The following is a 24,057-nucleotide window of genomic DNA, read 5'->3' on the forward strand; positions in this document are numbered from 1 at the left end:
AGTAGCACAAGGTGAGACTTACTTAGTCAGCCGTTCTTTTTTTCTTATAGTTTTTCTTAAGTAAACTAAGAATTTATCACCTTCAGAATGAAAAGAAGAATTAAATTATCACATGGGTCATCTTTCTCAGAACTGCAGCATTGTACAAGATGCAAAGTAAGATTACACCAGAGTGCCCATTTTTCTTTGTAACTTGAAGCCGTTATTTTTTTTTTAGTTGTAATTTCTTTCTTCAGACAGATGCAGTGTGCTATAAACAAATGCCAAGCTTCCACATTCGATCTGCACTTTTGATGGCTATCCATTCTGCAAAGGTTGTTGAATAGTTGTAGCACAACATGTGTGCTAATGATTTTGTTGTAGGACAATAGTGCCACATTGTGTAATTAGCATTATGAACCTAATTTCAAATTACATAACGAAGTGGGAAGCTACTTGTACGTGGATCCAACTGTCGGTCATGAAAGCCAAAAACAATTGTGTTCATACTTCTTTTGTTGGCTGCTTCTTGCTTAAACTTGTCTCTGGATATTAAAATCCAAACATTCAGCTCTTATGTTTTCATCCAATTGTGCCCAGAATTTATCAGCTGAATTTCTGATAATCATACTTGTGTATTTTGTGAAATTATTCTAATACTGTAGTGAGAACAAAAGAAAATGTAATCCCAAGAGTGATCTAGGATTTAATCTGACCAGATGGGATAAACTTGAAAAAGATTTTGACTTTCCACTCTGTTTTGCAACAAGAAAGGCTGATTTCCCCTACATGACCCCCTTTCTTTGTTGAAAAAGGCAGAGATCAGGCCATCCCCAGAGAAATGAGCAGGTGTGGCCATTTATGAGCATGTCTGGTTATATTATAAACCAACATAAGAGAAGTTGGGAATGGTTTGGAAGATTGGCTAAACAGTTTTAATGTTTCACCCCAACCCCTATTTAGACAAACAAGAATGGATCAAACTTGTAGTAAAAATCCAGCCTGGCCAACTTTTAACAATTTTGTAGATTTTTAATTTTTTTTCTTCTTCTTTGTTCTAAGGCTTGTGAATAGATATCTTTTTGGTAATCCTTGCCTCTGGACAAGGACAAAATTCTTTCTCCTTCTAAATGGCTAATAACAAAGCCGTTCTTCCTGTCTAACGATGAAAGGGTGGCAGTCAAGTTCTTTTTCTTAGCTGGATTATGTAATTGGGGCATGTCATGGATGATTTTCAGAGTTAGAGTCCTATTAAATGCTTTCCATGTTATGCAAAGTTACACTTACCTTTTATATAAACCCATTATGATTAATGAATATTGCATTTTCACTTCTCTAGTTTGGTGACTGAAAAAGAATTTGCCTTCTTAAAACAAATATAGTGATTATAAGGCTTTGAATAACTTTTAACAGAAAGAAAAATAATAAATCAGTAGAAATGCTCAGAAAAAAATGTGAAAAGGGTCAGGGTGCTATGGGTAGAATTCTGGCTCATGAAATTTCTTTGTTGTGCTTTAAAAAAAAAGATGTTAAACACACACATATCCATACATGTTGATCTTAATTGTTATTTTTCTTCAGTGATATTTCAGAGATCAATCATCTCACCAAGTGCAGTGACAATTTGTCACATTCTAATTCACCTTCACAAGCCATAGTGGAATTTTGGGCTAAAATAAGTCAGTCACTACATCTGCGGCAAGTACAAAAAGGACCCCCTAATGGCAGCCATTTTTATTTGCTTCTTAAGATCCAAAGGCTGCTGAAAGAACAAATGGATAAAGTTGAGGATTGGAGAGGCTTGATTTTCTTGTTCCTGTGAAATGAAACTTTAGTTCTTTTTCTCCTCTTTCCCTTTAAAAGCAGAAATCTGTGAGGGGGGCTGCTGCTATGTCAAAGCCGTTGGGATGCCACTGCTGATCACTTTAATTACAAGGACTAAGGAGGATAAAATTAAAAGTAGCACCATTGAAGCAGTGGAAGAAAGCTTGCCGAGATGCCGGTGAACTGTGAAATATAAAAATTGCATACAAATACATTTTTAAGACGGAAACAAGAAATTACATTATTTATTCTTGAAGAGTTTGTCCTTAAATAGTAGAAAGTTTTCCTTACTAAGCATCAGTATAGTAGAAATAGAGATCATTATGAAATATACCAGAAACAGGAATAGGATAAACTTTTTAGTGTGTTACCTTTGTGAAATATGGCAGTTTATGGATTTATTTAAATTTTTATATTTCAATCAATGTGCCAATTTAAACTTTCACTGAAGGTAACATTAGGGCTATTAGATGTCAGGAGAGCACTAGATGCCAGCAAAGAGTTTCCTGTGTCTGTTTGCTGCCATCCAGTGTTCTTCTGGGTTTTTGCAACTCAAATTTGGTAGCTCAATATATGCAACCAACTCAGAGAGGGGGAAAATCATATGGTTTGTCAGGGTTACCCTCTTTTTAAGACTGCAGAGCTTCTGTTGAACATCTTAGTGGGGGATTATCTTAAGGTTTGAAAATTAAAAATAGCTTTCTGTGATGGATTGGGGATAACTTCTTAACTTTAAACTGAATCATGTTGTATGGCAAATCCCTTTTTTTCCCCTTTATTTATCAAATTTAGATTTTTTTTTTCTTCCTTTAAGGGGATATAGACATGAGCTTGGGGATGGAACATAGAATAATAGAGTTGGAAGGGACCGTGGAGGTCTTCTTGTCCATCTCCCTGCTCAAGCACGAGACCCTATACCATTTCAGATAAATAACAGGCCACTCTCTTTTTGAAAGCTCCAGTGATGGAGTACCCATAACTTCTGAAGGCAAGTTGTTCCGTTGGTTGATTGCTCTCATCATTAGGACATTTCTCCTTAATTCTGAGTTGCTTCTCTTCTTGGTTATCCATTGTTTCTTGTCTTGCCTTTTGGTACTTTAGAAAATAGTTTGATCCCCTCATCTTTGTAGGAACACCTCAAATATTGGAACGCTGCTATCATGTTTCCCCTAGTCCTTTTCATTAAATGAGACTTACCCAATTCCTGTAACGTTTCTTCATATATTTTAGCTTCCAGCCCCTTAATCTTTTTTATTGTTCTTCTTTGCACTCTTTCCAGAGTCTCAACATCTTTTTTATATTGTGGTGACCAGAACTGGATGCAGTATTCAAAGTTTGGTCTTACTAAGGCTTTGTAAAGTGGTACTAGAACATCACATAATCTTGATTCTATCCCTCTATTAATACAGCCTAGGATTGCACTGGCTTTTTGGGCTGCTGCCGCACACTGCTGGCTCATAGTTAAGTGATTGTCCACTAGGATTCCAAGATATCTCTCACAATTATTGGCATAAAACCAAGTTTCATCTAGCCTGTACTTATACAGTTGCTTTTTCTTGCCTAACTGTAAAACCTTACTTTAATTATTACGTTGAATTATTATGTTGAATTTCATTTTGTTAGATAGGGCCCAATGTTCAAGTCTGTCAAGATCTTTTTGGATCTTGAGCTTGTCTTCTGGTGTATTGGCTGTTCCTGACAGCTTAGTGTCATCTGCAAATTTGATGAGTTTCCCTTCTATTCCCTCATCTAGATCATTTTATGTTAGGTGGATGCTTGTCAACCTAACATTTGGTAAAATGGAACCCGGATTGTGACATTATTGCACTGTATATTTGCCTGCCTCCTCAATGTCAGCCAAATTGTAGGGATTACGGTATATAACACAATGTCCCCACTTCAGGTGTTACTGCTATACTAGATGTTACCAGAAATATGGGAGGGAAGAGAATTAGAGCAGTCCTGCTCTCAGCTCTGTAATGATTAGATCATGTCTGATTTAGCATCTTTCAAACTTCATTTTATATTCCCCTTGCACAAACTAGCTACCATGAGCAGTCAGGATTAAAATTTATTAAATAAATAAAGAAGCTAATCTATTCCACATATTTAAGAAATTGTGGCTCATAGGGCTACATTGCATGGCATGTATTTATGTTGCCCAACCAATATAAATTTTAATCCACAGTTAGCTTTTCTTTCACTAAATTTTGAGAACAAAATTTCTTTTCCAAGAGGACACTTCCTATGATCAGTGATCAGATAGACTCAAAAATAAGAGAGAGCATTTTCATTGAGGAAAAACATGATCATATTTTCCATCCTACTTCTCTTTACAGTGGGATTTTGCAAAACTCATAGGAACCAAGTTGCTGCTAAATCCTTTTGCTACATTTTGCTAACAGTTTAGGAATTTGGGAGATTTTTTTTCCTGAATATCACCTTGTTTGTGTTCATGTTTTAATATTAAAAGATAACAATTACAAAGTTCAAAGCAAGTTATGTATCTTGTTGAAGTTAGTATTTATTCTCAACTTTTCATTTTCTAAAATCAACAAATGTAGACACATTAGAAAGCCTTAGCACAGATATGCCTTTTAAATTTCAATCTCTATTGCCAGATATTGGGAGTTGTGGTAGAGCATATTGATTTAGTTTATTGTACTCAACTGGATAAATACAGAAGATGGGACTATTACTGTCTCTGCCTTTGAGTTGGGAGCAGCAAGGAGGGGTATGGAGGGGATGAAAGCAAATTTGCAATTCTGCTGGAGAGCTCCAAGGCCTAGGCAAAATTGTGTTTATGGCGTTAGGACATTAGTAGAAAAGTAAATTGAGGCAATCTGATAGGGAAGCAAAATTCTGTCAATCAGGCTCAAGATACTGTGCTGTGTCCATATACTTTGTTTACTGTAGGGTTTTATGAGTTGTAACCTGCCCATGCAAGCTGTTAATGAGGCTAAATCTTGCTGCTTGAGGATTGAATTACAGCACACCTCTGGGCTAATGGTTATAAACAGAAAGTCCCATTAGGGCTGCTTTCTGATTCATTCATTTGCATTTTTCCTATTGTATCAAAAACAATGATGAGTAAATAGCTACAAACAAACAATTTACATGGAAATGGATAAAATGTGCCTAATTAGTATTTTGTGCTTGTTTTATTAATGATTGTTTAAGTTAAATAGAACTCTGTTGCAGGACTCTTTACAAGCAATGCCAAAGTGTGGCTAATTCAGTCTCTTACCATACTGGGGAAGGGGGGGAAGAATCCTAGCACTGCTGTTGAGGTCCTAAAGAAATTCAAAGTATTTTAGAATACAAGTTAATTGTAATTTTATTTACAACTTCAACTTTTGTGGGATAATACTCACTGAAAACTCTATCTATTTGTTAAGCTCAAGGGAGATCTTACTTTAACATATAATTATCTGACATTTAATTTCTAGTTAAAACTTGTCATTTTATAAGAAGATGCTGATCAGTTTTCCTTTTATTTTACTGCAGTGACAGGATTTTCTATTTCTCCTTTTCCTGCTCTTTTTTAGACCACAATCATCCTTTTCTGCAATCCTGCTTTTGTCCTTTTCATGGTATTACATCAGAAGACTAATATATCTCTCTACAAACACATACTATGACTTCTTAGAAAATTAAGGACATATTTTTTTTATAATTTTGAAGAGAACTGAAACAAAATGAAACAAATGTGTCTTCCTTTGAAATAAAAACACAACTATCCATAGTCACACTCCTGCTGATCTGCAGTATTGGTTAACTCCAAAACTTCTATTTCTTTACCAGTCATTCTCCTTAGTTTTGGCTTTTTAAAGCAAAACTACATTGCATGTTTTCTTGAGAGCATGATTATTTTTTACTTTGAAAATTACACCAAAGATGTAAGTTTATTTATTCATTAGATTTACATGGCTGCTCAATTCACATATGATGACTTTGAGAACATGAATATTGTAGACATGTATATTAGTACACATTTGAGTACTAATTCTTCATCTTCCAGGAATAACAGAATGCACCACGTTATGGGTGGATAGAACCAACACAATTTTGTCAAGAAAAAAACCTCTTGCATACTAACACAGACAATTAAATACTGGAAAATTCACTGACAATAAGAATTAGTAAGAATTGACATGGAAAATATTGTTATTAATGAGTTTTAGTGGTAGTTAGCTAGCAGGAATTATTGGGGGAGTTTTTATTTTAATAATTTGGTTAAATTGCTTGTGATCCAAGTTTTCAGTCTAACGATATATGAGAAGTCTTTCATTTGCTCAAAAGGTAAACATCTACTGCCATGCTCTTGCTTGTGTTACGTCACCTCTTCTTAATTGTAGAGCTATTTTGAATATGACATTCAACATGAAGAACATTTAAAGTCTGGAAAATTCATGGCAATCAACCAGGGCAGTCAGAGGCACATACTGAGAGATTTTTTCTACTCTGTGCAGTGAACAGACACAGTAGGGAAGAAGCTCATTGCCTCATCTTTTTGTATGGCAAGGATAAAATCATCATTGCTCCCAGATCTTGAACTGAAATCACAAACAGGTCAATTCTCCACTCAGCTTTAATAGCAGACTGTAGTTAGATACATAAACATATATATATAGAGAGAGAGGATAAAATAATTTGGAAAATATAAAAAAATCAGTTTAATATATTCTCAGTAGTACTATTCAGATAATTCTTAAGGCTTCTGTCATTCACATTCTTTCTTGGAGAATTTATTAGAACTTGGAGTTCTAATAAATTGAACAGATTTAAACAGAATTCTGTCTTTGAAAAACAGCTCAAAAGCAACAACTGATCTGGAATGCAAAAACGTAATAGCCAAACACACTATTGTAATAAAACACTTACTTTGTAACCACTGCACTGGTATTTAATTCGAGAAGCCATTCAATGTGCTAGTTACTACTTATAAAGCCCTACATAGAACAGTGCTGGTCTGTATTTGGCACTATCTAATATAGCATATAGAGAGAGACTACAAGACAGAGTTGGTTAGAAGGCAGGCTTTCTCGGCAATAGCTCTGAAATTGTGGTATATGCAGCTGCCCCCTGAGGTGTGCTCGGTCAGCCTGCTCATTGCATTCCAAAAGATGCTGAATGCTCAGCAAGCATTCATATTAATCCAATTGGAACTGGGTGCCCATTTAAGGTGGTTCTCATTTGCTTTAACCAGAGGAAGGGGGAGGTGTTATGTCATGGGAATGTTTTAGTTTCACATTGATGATTGGCATTATGTTCAAGTTTTTACTTTGAAAACAGTCTCAAGTCTGTTCCAATGTGGGGTAAAGGAAATGCCTGAATAATACTTACTGGTATATAGCATAAACCAGTTTTGTGTAAAATTCTCCATGCTACTTTTCAGGTTTGTTTCAAACATTTAACTACTCTGGGATGAGGTACATCATACAGTTTTATTATTTGACTAAGTCATTATATCAGTGATGGTTGAAAGAGAATCAGCTTTGTTTATCTGACAAAAGAATGTTGTGCTTGAGGAAAACTTTGTGAATTTCTGAAATGTGCATATTAATTTTTTTGTCAATACAGTAGTAATTAGCTTTAACATTTTAAAAAATTTTCCTCCATGGGTTCCAAAGCAATATTTTTTTTAAAAAAAGCAGATATTTAAATATGTTATTAAATTATAAATGACGATGTAAAAGCCTGGGGTTCCATGTGGTCCCCAAGTATCATTTTTGTGGCCCCACAAAGCCCTCTCGTCAGACCACAATTGACAAAAATCAGCCAAATAATTTCCCATCATTTTGAGGTGTTTTGAGCCTGTAAAGTAGTTGTACTGCTAGGGAAATTTCTTTCCCAGATTATGTTTTTATGAATTTTATGCTTTTAATGGTTTTTAATGTTTTGTAATTATTTTTGGTGGTGGTGGTAGTAGTGGTTTTTTGTTACTGTTGGGTATGGTTGTTTGCATTTTTTCTGCTTTTAACTCTGTAAGCCACCGAGAGTCACCTATGTATAGCTATATAAATTTATTAAATAAATACACTTTTATAAAACTTGTATTTTCTTAAATTATTTTACTTAAAATCTTTTTTTCAAAAATAACACGATACTTAATTTTCCTAATTTTTATGTGCAAAGGAAATAATTCCTCCTTCCCAAAATAGAAAAACACCATGTATTTCAATTTTATTTCAAAAACATGGTGTATTTCAATAGATAGTTGAGCCCTCTGAAGGAAATGGAGCTTCGTTCTGGTATTCTGGTAGAAACATAATTACAGGATTTTCATTTGCATGTGAATATTCTTGAGATTAGCAAAATTTAAACATTTTATGCTAAACTGAAACCATAAATTGTGTCAGTCTCACATTTTATAGCTTTAAAGTACACTGGTTTGTTTTTTAAAAACTGAGAAATTATTTCGGGGAAAGGGGGCTGATTCATGGATGGCTCTAAAAAGTGTGTTGTTGACATCCAACTGATATGAAGCTTCCTATGTATAATATGGGCCAAGCACCATGCTGTAAACCATTTACTATCATGATGATCAGATTGAGAATGAAATTGCATTTCGGTCAATTACTGAGCTGGCAACTGTTCAATATATCTTAGCAGCAAGATGAAGAGCGGCGTCGGCAGCTGAGAGAGAGAGCTCGTCAGCTAATAGCAGAAGCTCGATCTGGAGTGAAGATGTCAGAACTTTCTAGTTACAATGAAATGGCTGCAGAAAAGTTGAAAGAAAGGTCAAAGGCATCTGGAGGTGAGCTAAGGACTTTGTACCTTATTCCTATGGCAACCCAGAAATCTGAGGAAAACCTTTTTGGAATTTGATTTTATTCAGACTTCAGAGTAATTGTTGTTCACCAGGAAAACATTTCTATATATTTTATGCTATATTTCCTAAGTTTGCACAATCAAAGGAATATTCTTCTCCTAACTCAGCAGAATATAGTTACAATATTTGTATTTTCCCTATTTTTTATGTGAGCATGTATGAGGTATGTAGTAAAATTATCTCTAGAAAGAGTATATCAGTGATCCAAACTTAGACCCAAATAGGTGTACTAATGATTTCACTTACCTTTCCTGCTCAGCACCTCCCGAAATTCATCTTCTCAATAAATTCTATTAGTTTATTATTAAATTTATGGTGATAAGTCCTCTTGATGAGTTTCTCTAAAATGCAAAGCTTGGATATACATATTTAGCAAATGAGTATATAAAATAATTTAGGAAATAGTACTTTTAACATTTTAATGCAATAATGTTTTCTCCTAAATAGAAAATGAAATAGAGTCTTTTACAGAGATTCAGATCTATGATTCTTTTGATAAGAATTTTGGAATGAGATAATAAAAAGAAGATGCCATAGTTAAGTTTAATTGTTTCCATACAGCCATTCATGGCTTGCCCAAAATATCTGAATTAATTGCAAGGACAAGATCATGTTTGACATAGTTGCCAAGAAATTTGACAATCAAAACTAAGCAACTATATGCACAAGATATTATTGATTCTGGTCAGACCATACCACATCAGTAACCTTGGATTGCCTTAATTCCCATCTCTTTTACAATGTTCAGTTCTGTTTCTTTTACAAATATCTGCCATTTTGTGAGAACATCTTCCACATAGTTTCTGAATTTCAAATGTGCTTCTGGCCCAACAGAATATGGACTTCTGACATCTGATATAGTGAAGGCTTATTACATTGCATAGTTTTGAGCAAAATTCACCCTTTTATTGGAAAGGCAAATAAGTGTCATTTACTGATTCCTTCTCTCTGGAAACTCCACCCAAATTTATCTGCCCGAGAGAAGCCTCCAGTTTTCTGAAGCGCATTTCCTTTAGGACCTAAACAGCTGGAGGGAGAAGAGAGAATTGCTGAAAATTGCATTCTTCATATTCTATTAAATGAAGGCTTTCATTAATTCATTATTGTGTGCCCAATGCCATGAGCAGGGATTCAACCCTCCCAACAAATTTTTGGCTCTGAATAATCCCACCTTTCTCCCAAAGAAAGATGCTGCAAAGATTAAGCAAAACCAGCTTTTGTTTGCACAGGAAAAGGCAGGGAGACATCTAATCCTGCATAGGTCTGCATAAAGAAAAGTACGTCATTCAGGAGGAGCAAAGCTTGTCTTCCTTATCATGCATGGGCTGACTTTCTCCATATAGGAGGGGGCAGGGACACATTCCTCCTCTTTTCTTTCTAAAGAGAGAAATCAGGTGATGCCACGGGACACCGATTTCTACCAATGGGGCAAAGCTGCTGTTCCTCAGTGCTGCTTTCCTGACATCTTTCAGTTTGTAAGTATGTCTGAACTTGAATGTGATCTTCAAACCATTCAGTCCCCCAGTCTTAGCTTTAACCACATTTTTAGAGAAGCTGCCCTAACCCAACAGATTTCCTGATGGTACTAATTCAGCAACATCTCATGCATTGCTTTTAGGTGGTTCAGTGAGTTAGTCAAGCAGTCCAAGAACAAATAGTGCAGTGGATCATCAGGGATAAACAGGAGCAAAAGGAGGTAGCACAAATGGATCAAAGGGATTTGTCTAGGGTGTTTTTCAGTCAATGTATTTGATTCTTGACAAGAAACAGTACATGTAATCAGAAGACGACCATCAGCAGGGCAGTTAGCAGTTTCCCTGGATGGTGAAAGTCAGCAAGAACCTTCCCAAGAAACAACTTCATATATTTGTTCCTATGTTGCTCCTTGACAAAATATCCATCACATTGTGTTTGAATGTCCATCAAGAGCTTACACCAGCCCAATATCTGATTTTTTTCAGCATAGACCACCTTGTCCTTGAATGGCTGGGTGGACTGGACATTAACATTTGAACTACTGTAAGTCCACGTATTTGCCATACGCTATATATAAATATATATATATATATATATATATATATATATATATATATATATATATATATATATATTTATTTATTTATTTATTGCAGGGGGGAAAGCAACTAGGACATGATTAGAGAGAAAAAGTAAATGGAGCAGCTGCACAAATGAACAACTCAAGATCTTAAGCCTGATAGGGGTCTCAGGGCCAGACTTCTTCACACTCCTGCTTTCATATATCCTAAGCAGCCAACCTAACTTCCAAGTATTCAGTACAAAGTTTGCAGTCTTTCTTCATACAGCTATTACAAAAGGCTTCCCAATAATTCAGAATCCAAGGCAGCTGCATTTCAAATTCTGTGGAAACCTTCACATATGTAGCTTGAATGTGAGACGCAACCTCCCTGCGGACATTCACAGTTTATGCTCAGATGGTGGGGAAGGGTCTAGTCAGCACATACTGTGTCAGGAGCGTGGCTACTCAGCATGGCCTCACTCCCAGTTCATAAACTGCGACAACACATGAATTGATAAATGCTGTTCTTTTCTCTGTGTTGCTTCTTTGGTTAACCTTGTATTTGGTACATACTTCTTCAAATTGTTGTTGCAGAATGCAAAGATATGCCAACAAAAATAATCAGAGTTGCTTGCATTATTCTGACTTCAAGGTTTTGTACCAATTTTTTAAAGCAAATAATGTTTAGATCTTGTTAGATGGGCATTTTTTTTCAAAGATGAAACCAGTACGGGAAAACTTTTTTTCTGATTGTCTCTCTACAAATTTAGTTTCAAGGCAACACAGCTGATTGACAGATAGACTTGAAGGTCAACTTTGTGTGCTCATTAAGTTCCCAGATAATATTTTTGGTTGTTAATAATAGTGAAGTGAGAATGCTGACCAAAGTATAGATTTCAGCAATATGTTGTCATATTTAATTGGTTATCCTATGATTACAAGCATAAGAACTAGGCTTCTGGGTAAATAATATCCACCTCACCAATGTACTGTTTCCTAGGGTTAGTTCCCACTTACTTATACCAATTGATATCAAAGTAATGTTGCACACTACATAAAAGGGATTGGGGAAATCCCATCATTAAAAAAATGTTACAGAATTGAAGTTACTTTTCTGTGAGGAAGCACTCTATCATATGAGACCTTGCCAGCATAGAATAAATTAGACTTTTGGTAGACAACAATCTTTTGGCTTTCCAGATATTTGCTAAGCTATAACTATTAGCATCCCCCTCATTGGGCACATTTCCTAGAGATCCTGGGTGTTATAATTCAGCAATATTTGGAGATCCATGGTTGTATATCCACATCCTAGGCTTTCCATTCTTTATCTCTGTTCTGCTCTCTAGTCTTAAAAAGAATAGATTCTCTGTGCCAAACATGTGAGAAAAAATTAAACTAAAGTCAAAGCCCACATAATAAACGTTGGAACTACAGAAAGTCCTCAATTTACAACTACAGTTAAGACCAGAATTTCTGTCATAGTCACTGTGGTTGTAAGCGGAATCAGATCCCATTTTATGACAATTTGTATAGTAGTTGTTAACCAAATCTGGCTTCTCCAGTGGGTGCTTTTTGCCATAATATTGTAAATCACAATTATGTGACCACAGAATGTTGCAACTGATTATAAATACAAGCTAGCATTAATGTCAAGCACCTGAATTACAATCATTTGACTGCCGGGGTGACACAACAGCTGTAAGTACAGTTCATAAGTCACTTTTCGCAAGGCAGTTGTAACTTTGAATTGTTGATAATTGATAAACAAATAATAAGTTGAGGACCACCTGTATTTCAGGTGCTGAAGTGTCATTATTGAGTCCATGAGAGGGTGTTATATCCTTTTTCATGCATATTTCAAGGAACTTTGGCGGTATTTTGTATTCCTTAGCCATCCAGTTTATTTTCTAACCATCTCTGCTCTTCATTTGATATATCAAGCACATAGTCTGACAGGATTCTTTAAGTCATCAGAGACTTCCCATACCAATTTTTTAAAAAGCATTTGTCCAGTAAAGTCTTGTGATTGATAGACAGTTTGGTCTACTGTAAGGCACCAGGCTAGAAAGCAGGAGTCCCACCTTAGCCATGAAAGCCCACTGGGTGACTTTGGGCCAATCACTCTCTCTCTCAACCCAACATACCTCACAGGGTTGTTGTTGTAGAGAAAATAGGAGGAAGAAGAAGTGGATGAAATATTTCATGCCTTGAGTTATTTGTAAAAATAATAAAAGCAGGATACAAATCAGTCAGTCAGTCAATAAAATTACAGTTCAAGAAATCAAAGCTAAGACTAAGACTCTAATGAGAAACTGCAGTGTCAGCCATGTTTTTTTTCACATGTCTGTCTCTGTTTTTTACATCAAAAGAGGCACATAGTTATCTCACCTTCCTGATTTTCCTCATTTGAGGCATTTTTTTTGCAAACCTCTCTGAAGGCAGATTTGGAGGAGAGGACAAGTTATTCATATTCTTCCTTTTCTCTGAATGTTTAAGATAGCCTATGTGAGAATCCCCACTAATTTTACCCCAACAGCAATCATTCTTTAAGTAAGATTGCTCTGAAAGAGAATGATTTAATCATGTCACCCTGGGAGTTCTGTAGTTGAGTAAGAATTTAAGTCTTCCCAAATGTTCAGCGGTTCGAATCCCTAGTGCTGTGTAACAGGGTGAGCTCCCGTTACTTGTCCCAGCTTCTGCCAACCTAGCAGTTCGAAAGCACGTAAAAAATGCAAGTAGAAAAATAGGGACTACCTTTGGTGGGAAGGTAACAGCGTTCTGTGCGCCTTTGGCATTTAATCATGCTGGCCACATGACCACAGAGACATCTTCGGACAGCGCAAGCTCTTCAGCTTTGAAACGGAGATGAGCACTGCCCCCTAGAGTCGGGAACGACTAGCACATATGTGCAAGGGGAAACTTTACCTTTACTAAATGCAAATCCAGTGTCCTAACCACTAGATTACAATGACTTTCTGCCTCAATTTCTCTTACCCTTGTGACTTTTTGGTTTGTTTATTTTAAAAAATCAGAGCTTTCCTTTTTATAATCAGGCAGGGCAAATAAATACATGTGAATACATTATAGTCTGTGTCCCCTTTACAAGAAGGATATTGCATGATTTCCCAGCTCAGAGAACCCCAGATACCCCCACTCCCACTAGACAATCCCATTGTTTCTGCTCCAGTTTCCCATTTTAGTGCACCTGTAGTATGGCTGTTCATTTGACCTTCCCCAACGTGGGAAGAGACTTCCGGCTAGCTGTGGGGAAAGATTTATAAGGCAACTATTATAGATAAAAGCCTTGGAGAGCTCCTCTCTCAACCAACATGTACTGCTGGGCCCACACCTCAGGTCTTCTCACTAGGCCATAAATTATCTGGTCCTTAACTGACAGCTCAACAATTAATCTAACAGGAGCCTTTGGTGTCAAGTTGTCTGATTTTCTAATTACAGAGGTGGCTTGAGCTTTGCTTTTTTGGAACTATTAATCATCAGGTTTCAGCCTTGTAAGGAGCCTTTTGCAGTGGTCCTGAAAGGGGAGTGGCACTTTAGTTTCCTCTTATGTCTAGAGACAAATTGGTGTATAGCAATTCACAACTGCCAGATGGTAGTATTTCAAGTGTAGAGTGGCAGTACTGAAACAAACTGGGAAGAGTTCATGATGCTTAGTGCTGGATTTAACAGTTCCCAAATGCTACCTCAGCAGAAACTCACCTAAGAGGCAGCATATAAATTAACAGGCAGCATAGTTCTAAATAGTGTCTATGAAGCTGTTTCCTTCCATATATTCTTTATCCTAAGTAGAAGCCAGCAATTCCTCTTCCTGTGTTGAATCATCGTGGAAGTACTCAAAGTCCATATAGACAGTATTGATATTGGATGTGTTCTTCATATTTAACAGTGTTTTTCAATCCTGGCTACACCAGAATGATGGGAAAATTTTTTTTCATTTTGCTTATAAATAGCAATGCCCAGGTTATTGTGTTTTTGTCCTTGGCCTTGCTATTTAGACAAAAAAAGTGTTGGTATTGATTGCAGATCTCAGAATACAGGAGATCTTGCTGCTATGTTTATTTTCATGCTATGTTTTTAAAAAAATCTCTTCAAAGAAAAGTTCACAATTGTTCAGTCAATCTCTCTGTTGGTGAATAAGTTTTATAGCTTCTTAAGGCACATCTGTTCCAAATATTGAATTCAAATAGTTTTCTTAGTTATTCTAGCCATTCCTTTTAAGTCAGTGAGGCAGAAGCCATAGAATCATTGAAGACTGGAGATCATCTAGTTCAATCCGCTGCCCAGTGCAAGTATCCACTACTGCAGTATCTCTTACAGATGGACATCAGGCCCCCAGTAAAAGGAGTTTGATCTGTTTTCTGCACAGGAGCTCTGCAGATTGCCAACATGATACATCTTACTCTTCAGTTCTCATGTCTAAGTATAGCTCAGTTGTTTTCTATAGAACCTGGAGATTTTATTTATAATTCCAGGAGAGATACTCTCTTCACTCCTATACAAACTAACTATGTGCTGAAATAAGTGACTCCTTGGCTTCTATCAGTTATTTATTATTTATTTATTATTTATTATTCAAATTTCTATACCGCCCTTCTCCTTTTGGACTCAGGGCGGTGAACAGCCAAAATAAAAACATTTATACATAAAGTATGATTAAAAATAGATTTAAAATAATTAAATTTGGCCCATAGTTTAAAATTTATCAATTTAAAATCCATATCAAAATTTAAAACCAACCATAAAATCATAAAATCAAGAGAGACCGGCTAACTGAAAGAGATGAATTTTGTTCTCATAATAACAAGGAAAACTTACATAATCTCAAACATATTAGATCCTTTTATGGTATTGACTGGAAGTCACTCTGTTCCAATTAATATTGCAATTATATAGCCCTTCTTAGTTGTAAATTGAGGTTTACTATCTTTTAATTACCACTGAATGAAGCCCAGCACCTGGTGACTGTATGGAAGAAATGTCACCATTTTGATCTTTTCCCAGCAAAATTCTATAGCTGTTCTATGATCATTCCAATGTTCTGCTTAAATACGAACATTCGGTTTTATACCTTATCTTTCAGTTCTACTTCCCATAACCCTGCCAAATACAGTCATTTTTAATAGCCTAGCCTCATTTCCATCAGCAGGCCAGAAATACTGAATCTGTACTTGCTGATCATCACCTCGGAGCAGTCAGTCCTTTTTTTGTTTGGGGTTGAATGATTGGTTCAAAATACTCTTAAGGTGTTTTGCAAATCCATAACATGAAGCCAATTGTCTTTTTCTCATACTTCCTCAATGTTCAGCTTTCACAATGCATATATACCTTCACTTCTTTACTGAAAACTGTGAAATTATTAAGATGTCCATGGACATTATCTTTATCTTTTTAATAATTAAAATCACCCTTGATTTTTTTTTTATTTGCCTTTTGTGTTTTGATAATGAATTCTGTGAGGTTTTCTTTGCTTTCAGCTGATGGAGTGGGATCATCTGCATATCTCAGATTGTTAGTGTCTTAATCTATAGTTTTGATTCTGTCTGTCATCTCTTGCAAACATGCTAATCCTTTAATAGATTTTCAGAACAAGTCCTCATCTATCAGCCCTACTAAGTAGACTAGACCATGAAATTACTCCGCAGGATAGCTAAAATTACTTTTATTCACATTGGCTGTAATAATGGAATCTTACAAGTCTGACTGCGCCATACCTTCTTCTTACAGGTCAGTAATTAAGGAGGTGCCTGTCTGAGCTGCTTCCAAATGTTATCTGGATGTGCTGGACTTTAAAAATGGTTTAGCCCCTTTTGCCTAGGCAACAAAGCCTGCATTATTTCTTTCGAAGTCATCTCCCTTACCTCATGTCATTCTCTTGCCTGTTCTGAATGATTCTGTTTCTACAAACTCAGCCTTTATAACAGGTTGTTTTCTTTTTCACAAAGTCTCCACAGAAATATAATCAAGTGTTCGGACACATTCCTTTATATTAATATATTCTACATTCTGAACTGTTTTACACAATTAAAGGGCTTGCTATAATTATTAAAGTAAAAACCAAAGTTTGCACATTCTCTTGAAAATCTCTGTTTCAACAGAACACAAGGACAAATATACTGACACACTTTTGGGCCACACAGTATTCTTCCATATAATATGAGTAACCATAGAAGTTGCCTGCTTTTATCATAATGACAAAAAGCAGTCATTGCACTACAAGCTCCACCTCTTTTGGGAGTGTGCATGACATCACAATGCAAAATACACAAGATTTCTGTTGTGGCAGCGCAACATTCCTTTTGTCAGACTGTTCCTAATTGATCCTTTCCCAAGGATGCCACTGGCTCTTAATACTTTAACAGCTTCTTCTCCTGAAGCTCTAAATGGCATCTGTACTAGTGCTTTGCTTTTTGACAGCTGGTCAATTGCTCTAATATTTCATTTGTAAAGGACATGGTTGTTATATATTTTCTCTATAAATATTTTTATCAATCCATTATCCTGTCTGTAAAAGATTTCAGTTTAGTCTATCTTCTGTGAATCCCATTGCCTCTATTAGATCTCTTCAATAGCTAACCTTAAGTAATTCTACTTTAGCTGTAAATTTTCCTAGGAGTTTTGTCATTTCCTGAAAAACATTTCTCTCATTTTCTTATTATTTTCCTCTATTTGTTGACATGATCTTCCTTTGTCCTTTCTTAGTTGATAAAGTTTGCTTTTGGCTGTTGTCCATTCTTGTTGCCAAATGCTTTCATCTTCCATCCTTCCTTGGCTATCGTGATAACTTGTTCTGAAAGCCACTTGGATCCTTTTTCCTTTGAAATTTTGGGAATATGTTTTTCTGCTTCAAATGTTTTCACAATGTTTTTTATCTCTTCCCGTAGCTCCCCAGGTACTCTTTCTTATAAATTAAGTATACTGAATTTGTTCCTTACATTGATCTTATATATGCCCTTTAGGTTAAATCTTGCTGACACACTTACTGCCTTTAATTTTCTAAGTTAAAGTCATACATTTAATACTGAAAATTCATATTCCTTTCCACACTCTGCACCTGAAACTGTCCTGGCTGACTAGATTGGCTTTCTCCATCTTTTCTTTCTTATTACATAGTTGAATTTATTATGACAATATTGTCTATCTGGTATTGTCTGCTTGGTGATGCCTAGGTGTAGAATATACATTTACATGCTTTCTACATTTGAATTTAGCCCATCTTATAATTTGCTATAAAATTCTGTGTCTTCCTCTATTGTTCCTGCAGTAAAAATGTATACTTGCATAAAGTTGAGATTCATTTGATACACACTAAAGTTGATATTAGGGTTGTGCAGTACTTTGATTCAACTCCAGTAAGGTGCTTCAGAGTTCATGGAGGCACAGATTTGACCCTAACAGCAATTTCATCTGGCATTTTTTCAGAGTCACTGAAGCTATTGAGCCCCTTTTTCACATCAAAATGTAATCCTCTGGAAAAGGAGAATGGTGATTACCACAGATTAAAACCTGAAAAAACCTTATGCTATGAAACATAATTATATTTGAGGAGCCATTCCTTGTATCAACAACCTTGGTATGCAATTACTTCAAGACAAGTTAAAAGAAGCTCACACAATTATTCATTTAGATAGGAATATTCAATAGCATTTAGGTTATTGGTTCAAAGCTCAGATCCAGGTTCCTGGTATCAACACCAACCAGTGTTCCAAGACACAATCAGTTCTTAATTTGTTGGAAATCGAAAAATTGAAATATATTTAGAATGGTCTAATCCCAAACATTAAATATTATTTTACTGGTCCAATAGGCTTCATTATTTTCTATATAAGAAAAGGTTCTTCTGAGAAAAGAATAAACATCTTTAAATGATGTTCATTCTTCACATTTTGTCACAGTTATTACATTTCTCACTCCAGTTGCTTTTCATGGGTTCAGAGTATGATATTTATTCTTGTTTTGTTTTTATTCCTTAAATAATTCTTTAATAAAATTTATATAGATATGAGTTATGCTGTGACCCATCCATTGGTCCATAGATAGCAGGAGGTAAATTTACAGTCTTCCTTCCCTAAATATAAACACCCTGGACAGAAACAAACCAGGAAGTCATAATTATGTTAATAAGACTGATAACTATTTTCTGAGGCAGTAAGACTAGAATTATGATTCAGGAATTATACAAGAGAGTGACTTCACAATTTTACCAACAGACTGAAATCACCACAGGATCAGTATTTAAGATTTTCAGCAAAAGACTTTTTTGAAATATAATGAATCTAAGCAATTTTTTTTTCATCTTGACCAGTGGTGAATCCTACCGGTTTGCACTGGTTCAGGCAAACCGATAATGATAAAAGCTACTGGTTCGGCGAACCAGTAGTAAAAAAAAAGCTACCAGTTGATCCGAACTGGTATTTCCAATGATCAGCTCTGCTGCGCAATTTAAAATCGTTAGAAAGCAGGAAATCCTGCTTTCTAGTGAATCTAAATCACGCGTCACAGCTGTTCCCCCCCCCCGCTGTTCTACTTACTGTGTTTCCACGAAAATAAGACTCTGTCTTATATTTTTTTGAACCCTGAAATAAGCACTTGGCCTTATTTTCGGGGAGGTCTTATTATTTTGGGGCGCATGGAGCAAGATGGCACTCCTCTTGCCATCTTACCTGATTTCCAGCTCTAAGTTTAAAATATTTTTGGGGAGGGCTTATTTTCGGGGGGAGGCTTATTTTAGTGCATGTGCTCAAAAGCTCAATTGGGCTTATTATCAGAGGATGTCTTATTTTCGGGGAAACAGGGTACCTTCCCAAGCCTCCTTTTTCTGCATGCAGTGTGCATTTGGCATTTTCTTCTGCGCATGCCTCAAGATGGCTGCGAAACGCCGGTGAGCTTACCTTGAGGGGAGGCTTCTGGCTTCCCTGGAGGGGATTCGGGGGTCCTGGCGTCTGTCTGAGGGCCCGCCTGGCTGTCGGAACATCTAGGGGCTTGGACTCGATGATTTGCGGGCTTGGTGAGGATGTCGGGGAGCGCCACCAGCACTGCCAGCGTCGGAAGGAAGCAGCGACAGCGTGGAATTTGGAGATGATCAGCTGAGAGGCTGCAGCTGCGGTCGGCACGATTGGGCAGCCGGGAGAACGCTGGGAGAGCCGGCGCTTGGGATGCGCTGGGGAGGCCGTGGCCTCGGTGGCCGAATGGGGGGGGTTGCCCCAGGCTTTTGCAGTATTGCTGGGCGCCCCCCGAGGCGGCCGAGGTTGCTACGGCAGCTGTTGCATCTTTGCGTCGCTGCGGAGGCCGCTGGACTCGCTAGATTCCCACTGGACTCCATCCCGAGTGCCCCTGGCTTTCTTCTCGCCCTTGAACTTCTTGGTCTGCGAGATTCCCCCCTCTCGCAGATTTGGCCCTCTATGCTATCGAGGGCCCACCTCGGTGAAGGGTCTTGGAACCCAGAGAGGTGGCATGCAGCGAGGAGGAGGTTGTGGGGTTTTTTAGTCAAATTTTCATTTTGTATTTTAAAAGGGTCTGGGAGGGGGGACGGGTTTTTAAGGGGACCCGGGAAGGGGGGAGGGGGTTGTAGAGATGGACCGGGGGGGTCCATATAGCTACTGTGCGGGGTGGTGGGTTGGTTGGGCGCAGCGGAGGAGGCGAGAAGGGTAATCTAACCAGGGCTCCGGGTGGCAAAAAAAAGGGCAGTTCCATCAATGTGATAAGTGGGAGGGGCAGGTATGGCGGACGCAGGGGGCCACATCAAGTGTCGGGGGTGCGCATGTGCTGTCTCCAAGCGATTGCGCATTCCGGCCCCCAATGCGCAACTCGTGTCCTGGGGTGCGCAGAGTTTCAGGCCCAGGGTCCGCGGCTGATGTTGTGTAATGCCAGGTCGGTGGTTAATAAAGCCCCCGTCATTTGTGATCTTATTTCGGAGGGGGGTGCGGACCTGGCAGGTATTACGGAGACCTGGTTGGGCCAAGAGGGGGGGTTCCCCTCATCGAAATGTGCCCACCAGGTTTCCGTGCATTTCATCAGCCAAAGGCCCAGGGGAGGGGTGGGGGAGTGGCGGTGATTATTAAGGAAAGTCTTTGTCCGAGGGAGACCACTGTTCTTCAGATATCCGGATGTGAGTCCCTTTGTGTGAAGTGGAGCCGTGGGGTGCAGATGGGTTTGCTGACCACGTACCTGGCTCCCTGCCACGTGGCAGCGACCCTGCCCGAGCTACTCGACGTCATTGCCGGGGTGGCGGTTGATACCCCCAGACTTATTGTCATGGGGGATTTCAACCTTCCATCTGGGGGTGAGGCGTCAGAGGTGGCTCGGGAGTTCATGGCTTCCATGACGGCCATGGACCTGACCCAGGTAGTTCAAGGCCCCACTCACATAGGGGGACACACTCTGGACTTGATTTTTATCTCTGGTCAGTGGTTGAATGATCTTGGTAGAGGGGATCTAGACATCAAACCCTTGTCATGGACAGATCATTTGCTCCTCCACCTGGACTTTCCTACCACTTTCCCCCACCGCAGGGAGACGGAACCGACCAGATGGTTCCGTCCCAGGCGCCTGATGGACCCCGAAAGTTTCCTGACGGAGCTTGGGCCGTTTCCTGAGACTCGGACACACGACTCGACTGAAGAGCTGGTGGCTGCCTGGGAAAGGGCGGCCGCTGGAGCTTTGGACCGCGTCGTGCCTTTGCGGCCTCTGACCCGATGCTGATCTCAGTTGGCTCCTTGGTTCTCCGAGGAGCTGAGAGAGATGAAGCGTCGGAAAAGACGCCTAGAGAGCATTTGGAGGACTAGTCAATCGATTCCGACAGGTGAGGTCTTATATCAAGACCTACCTAGTGGCGATAAAAGTGGCAAAATCTAACCATTTTTCCGCTCTTATCGCATCTGCAGAGAACCGCCCAGCCGCCCTGTTTAGGGTGACCCACTCCCTTCTTCGGGGGGGGAGTGCGGGAAGATCCCTTGCAGGGTCTTGCTGAGGATTTTGTGCAATTCCTGCACAATAAAGTCGCTCAGATTCGGGATGGCTTGGACTCTGATTGGATGAGTCCACAGGAGGAGACGAGGGCAGGTCTTGAGAATGTTATCTGGGAGGAGTTTGATCCTGTGGCTCCCGAGGATGTGGACAGGGTTCTGGGTAAGATTAGTGCCGCCACGTGTTTATTGGACCCGTGTCCCTCCTGGTTGGTACTGGCCTCCTGGGAGGTTACACGAGGCTGGCTCCAGGGGATTATAACTGCTTCTCTGAGCAAGGGTGCCTTTCCTGCCGCCTTGAAAGAGGCGGTAGTGAGGCCCCTCCTCAAGAAGCCTTCCCTGGACCCGGCTGAATTAGCCAACTACCATCTGGTCTCCAGCCTTCGTTTTGTGGCGAAGGTTGTTGAGAGCGTGGTGGCACGACAGCTTCCCCGACACCTGGATGAAGTTATCTATCTGGACCCGTGCCAGTCAGGCTTCAGGCAGGGGTACAGCACAGAAACGGCATTGGTCGCGTTGGTGGATGATCTCTGGAGGGCTCGGGACAGGGGTTGCTCCTCTGTCCTAGTCCTATTAGATCTCTCAGCAGCTTTTGATACCATCGACCATGGTATCATGCTGCAGCGGTTGAGGGGGTTAGGAATAGGGGGCACCGTTCTGCGGTGGTTCTCCTCCTTCCTCTCCGACCGCTCGCAGTTTGTGTTGGCAGGGGGACAGAGGTCGACCTCAAGGCATCTCGCATGGGGAGTGCCGCAAGGGTCGGTCCTCTCGCCCCTCCTGTTCAACATTTATGTGAAGCCGCTGGGTGAGATCATCCGTGGTTTTGGGGTGAAGTGTCATCTGTACGCTGACGACACTCAGCTGTACATCTCCACCCCAGACCACCCCAACGATGCCCTTGATGTGATGTCTCGCTGCCTGGAGGCCGTGCGGGTCTGGATGGGGAGGAACAGGCTCAGACTCAACCCTTCCAAGACCGAGTGGTTGTGGCTTCCGGCGTCCCGATATAGTCAGCAGGTGCCATCGCTGACTATTGGGGGTGAATCTTTGCCCCCCACAGAGAGGGCTCGCAATCTGGGTGTCCTCCTGGACGCACGGCTGTCTTTAGAAGAGCATATGACGGCCGTGGCCAGGGGGGCCTTTTATCAGGTCCGCCTGATTCACCAGTTGCAGCCCTTTCTGGACCGGGACGCCCTGCGCACAGTCACTCATGCCCTTGTTACCTCCCGGTTGGACTACTGTAATGCTCTCTACATGGGGCTCCCCTTGAAGAGCACTCGGAGGCTCCAACTGGTCCAGAATGCGGCCGCGCGGGTGGTTATGGGCGCAACTCGTTGCGCCCACGTGACACCCCTCCTGCGCAAGCTGCACTGGCTCCCAGTGGTCTTCCGGGTGCGATTCAAGGTGTTGGTCACACCTTTAAAGCGCTCCATGGCACAGGACCCGGGTACCTTCGAGACCGTCTTCTGCCACCAATAGCCTCCCACCGGCCAGTCCGCTCCCACAGAGAGGGTCTCCTCAGGGTGCCATCAGCCAAGTTATGTCGGCTGGCGACACCCAGGGGGAGGGCCTTCTCTGTGGGAACCCCAGCCCTGTGGAATGAACTGCCTCCAGAAATTCATAAGATTTCTGACCTCCGGGTATTTCGCTGCGCACTCAAGACCCTATTGTTCCACCAGGCTGGGTTAGCAACATAATTTTAAATTGAATGTTTTAAATTTTTGGGGTTTTAAATTAAGCCAAATTTATTCAATACTTTTAAATTATTTTAAATTGATGTCTATTCTGTTTTTAAATAGGCTGTACACCGCCCTGAGTCCTTCGGGAGAAGGGCGGTATAGAAATAAAATTATTATTATTATTATTATTATTATTATTATTATTATTATTATTATTATCTACTGCGCATGCGCATACGCAGCATGCATTTGGCATCTACTGCGCATGCACATACGCAGCATACATTTGGCATGCACTGCGCATGTGCGCACTAGTGCAGCATGCATTTGGCACGTACCGCTCATATGCAGCCAGCGAACCAGTAGCAAACCAGAGAAGATTTCACCACTGATCTTGACATATTGTGTATTGTTTTGGAACACTCGACTATGTAAACTACAAAATGGCAGCAAGAAACATAAACCAGAGGGTACATGTACTTGTGATTTCATGTGTGGCTTATTACCTTTGGTATTTTAGTTTTAAGAACTCATATTCTCAACTAATCAGGGATAATTCTGACTATTGCTATGCTCATTTGCTAAAATGGGTATATATAAGACTTGCATTTTTTAAAAAAAGTAGAAACTTGATTTAGAGGACAAGAATATCTGCTTTGGTGCAGTGTGGGACTACGTTTTTCTGAAACATCTACATTTCAGTTGGGTGAAAACTAAATT

The 24,057-nt window shown here is 39.4% G+C and overlaps 1 protein-coding gene across 4 annotated transcripts in view; it reads left to right on the forward strand.

Annotated features, from left to right (window-relative positions):
- Positions 1 to 24,057, forward strand: part of EHBP1 (EH domain binding protein 1) — a 302,398-nt gene that overhangs the window by 205,380 nt on the left and 72,961 nt on the right. For all 4 annotated transcript variants that reach the window (XM_034432474.2, XM_034432477.2, XM_034432473.3 and 1 more), the window contains one exon: positions 8,416 to 8,563. In XM_034432474.2, coding sequence (XP_034288365.2) covers positions 8,416 to 8,563 — 148 coding nt within the window. The remainder of the gene's footprint in view (positions 1 to 8,415; positions 8,564 to 24,057) is intronic.

Source organism: Pantherophis guttatus, chromosome 1 (assembly GCF_059756535.1).
Source record: "Pantherophis guttatus breed Tessera chromosome 1, ASM5975653v1, whole genome shotgun sequence".
Lineage (NCBI taxonomy): Eukaryota > Metazoa > Chordata > Lepidosauria > Squamata > Colubridae > Pantherophis > Pantherophis guttatus.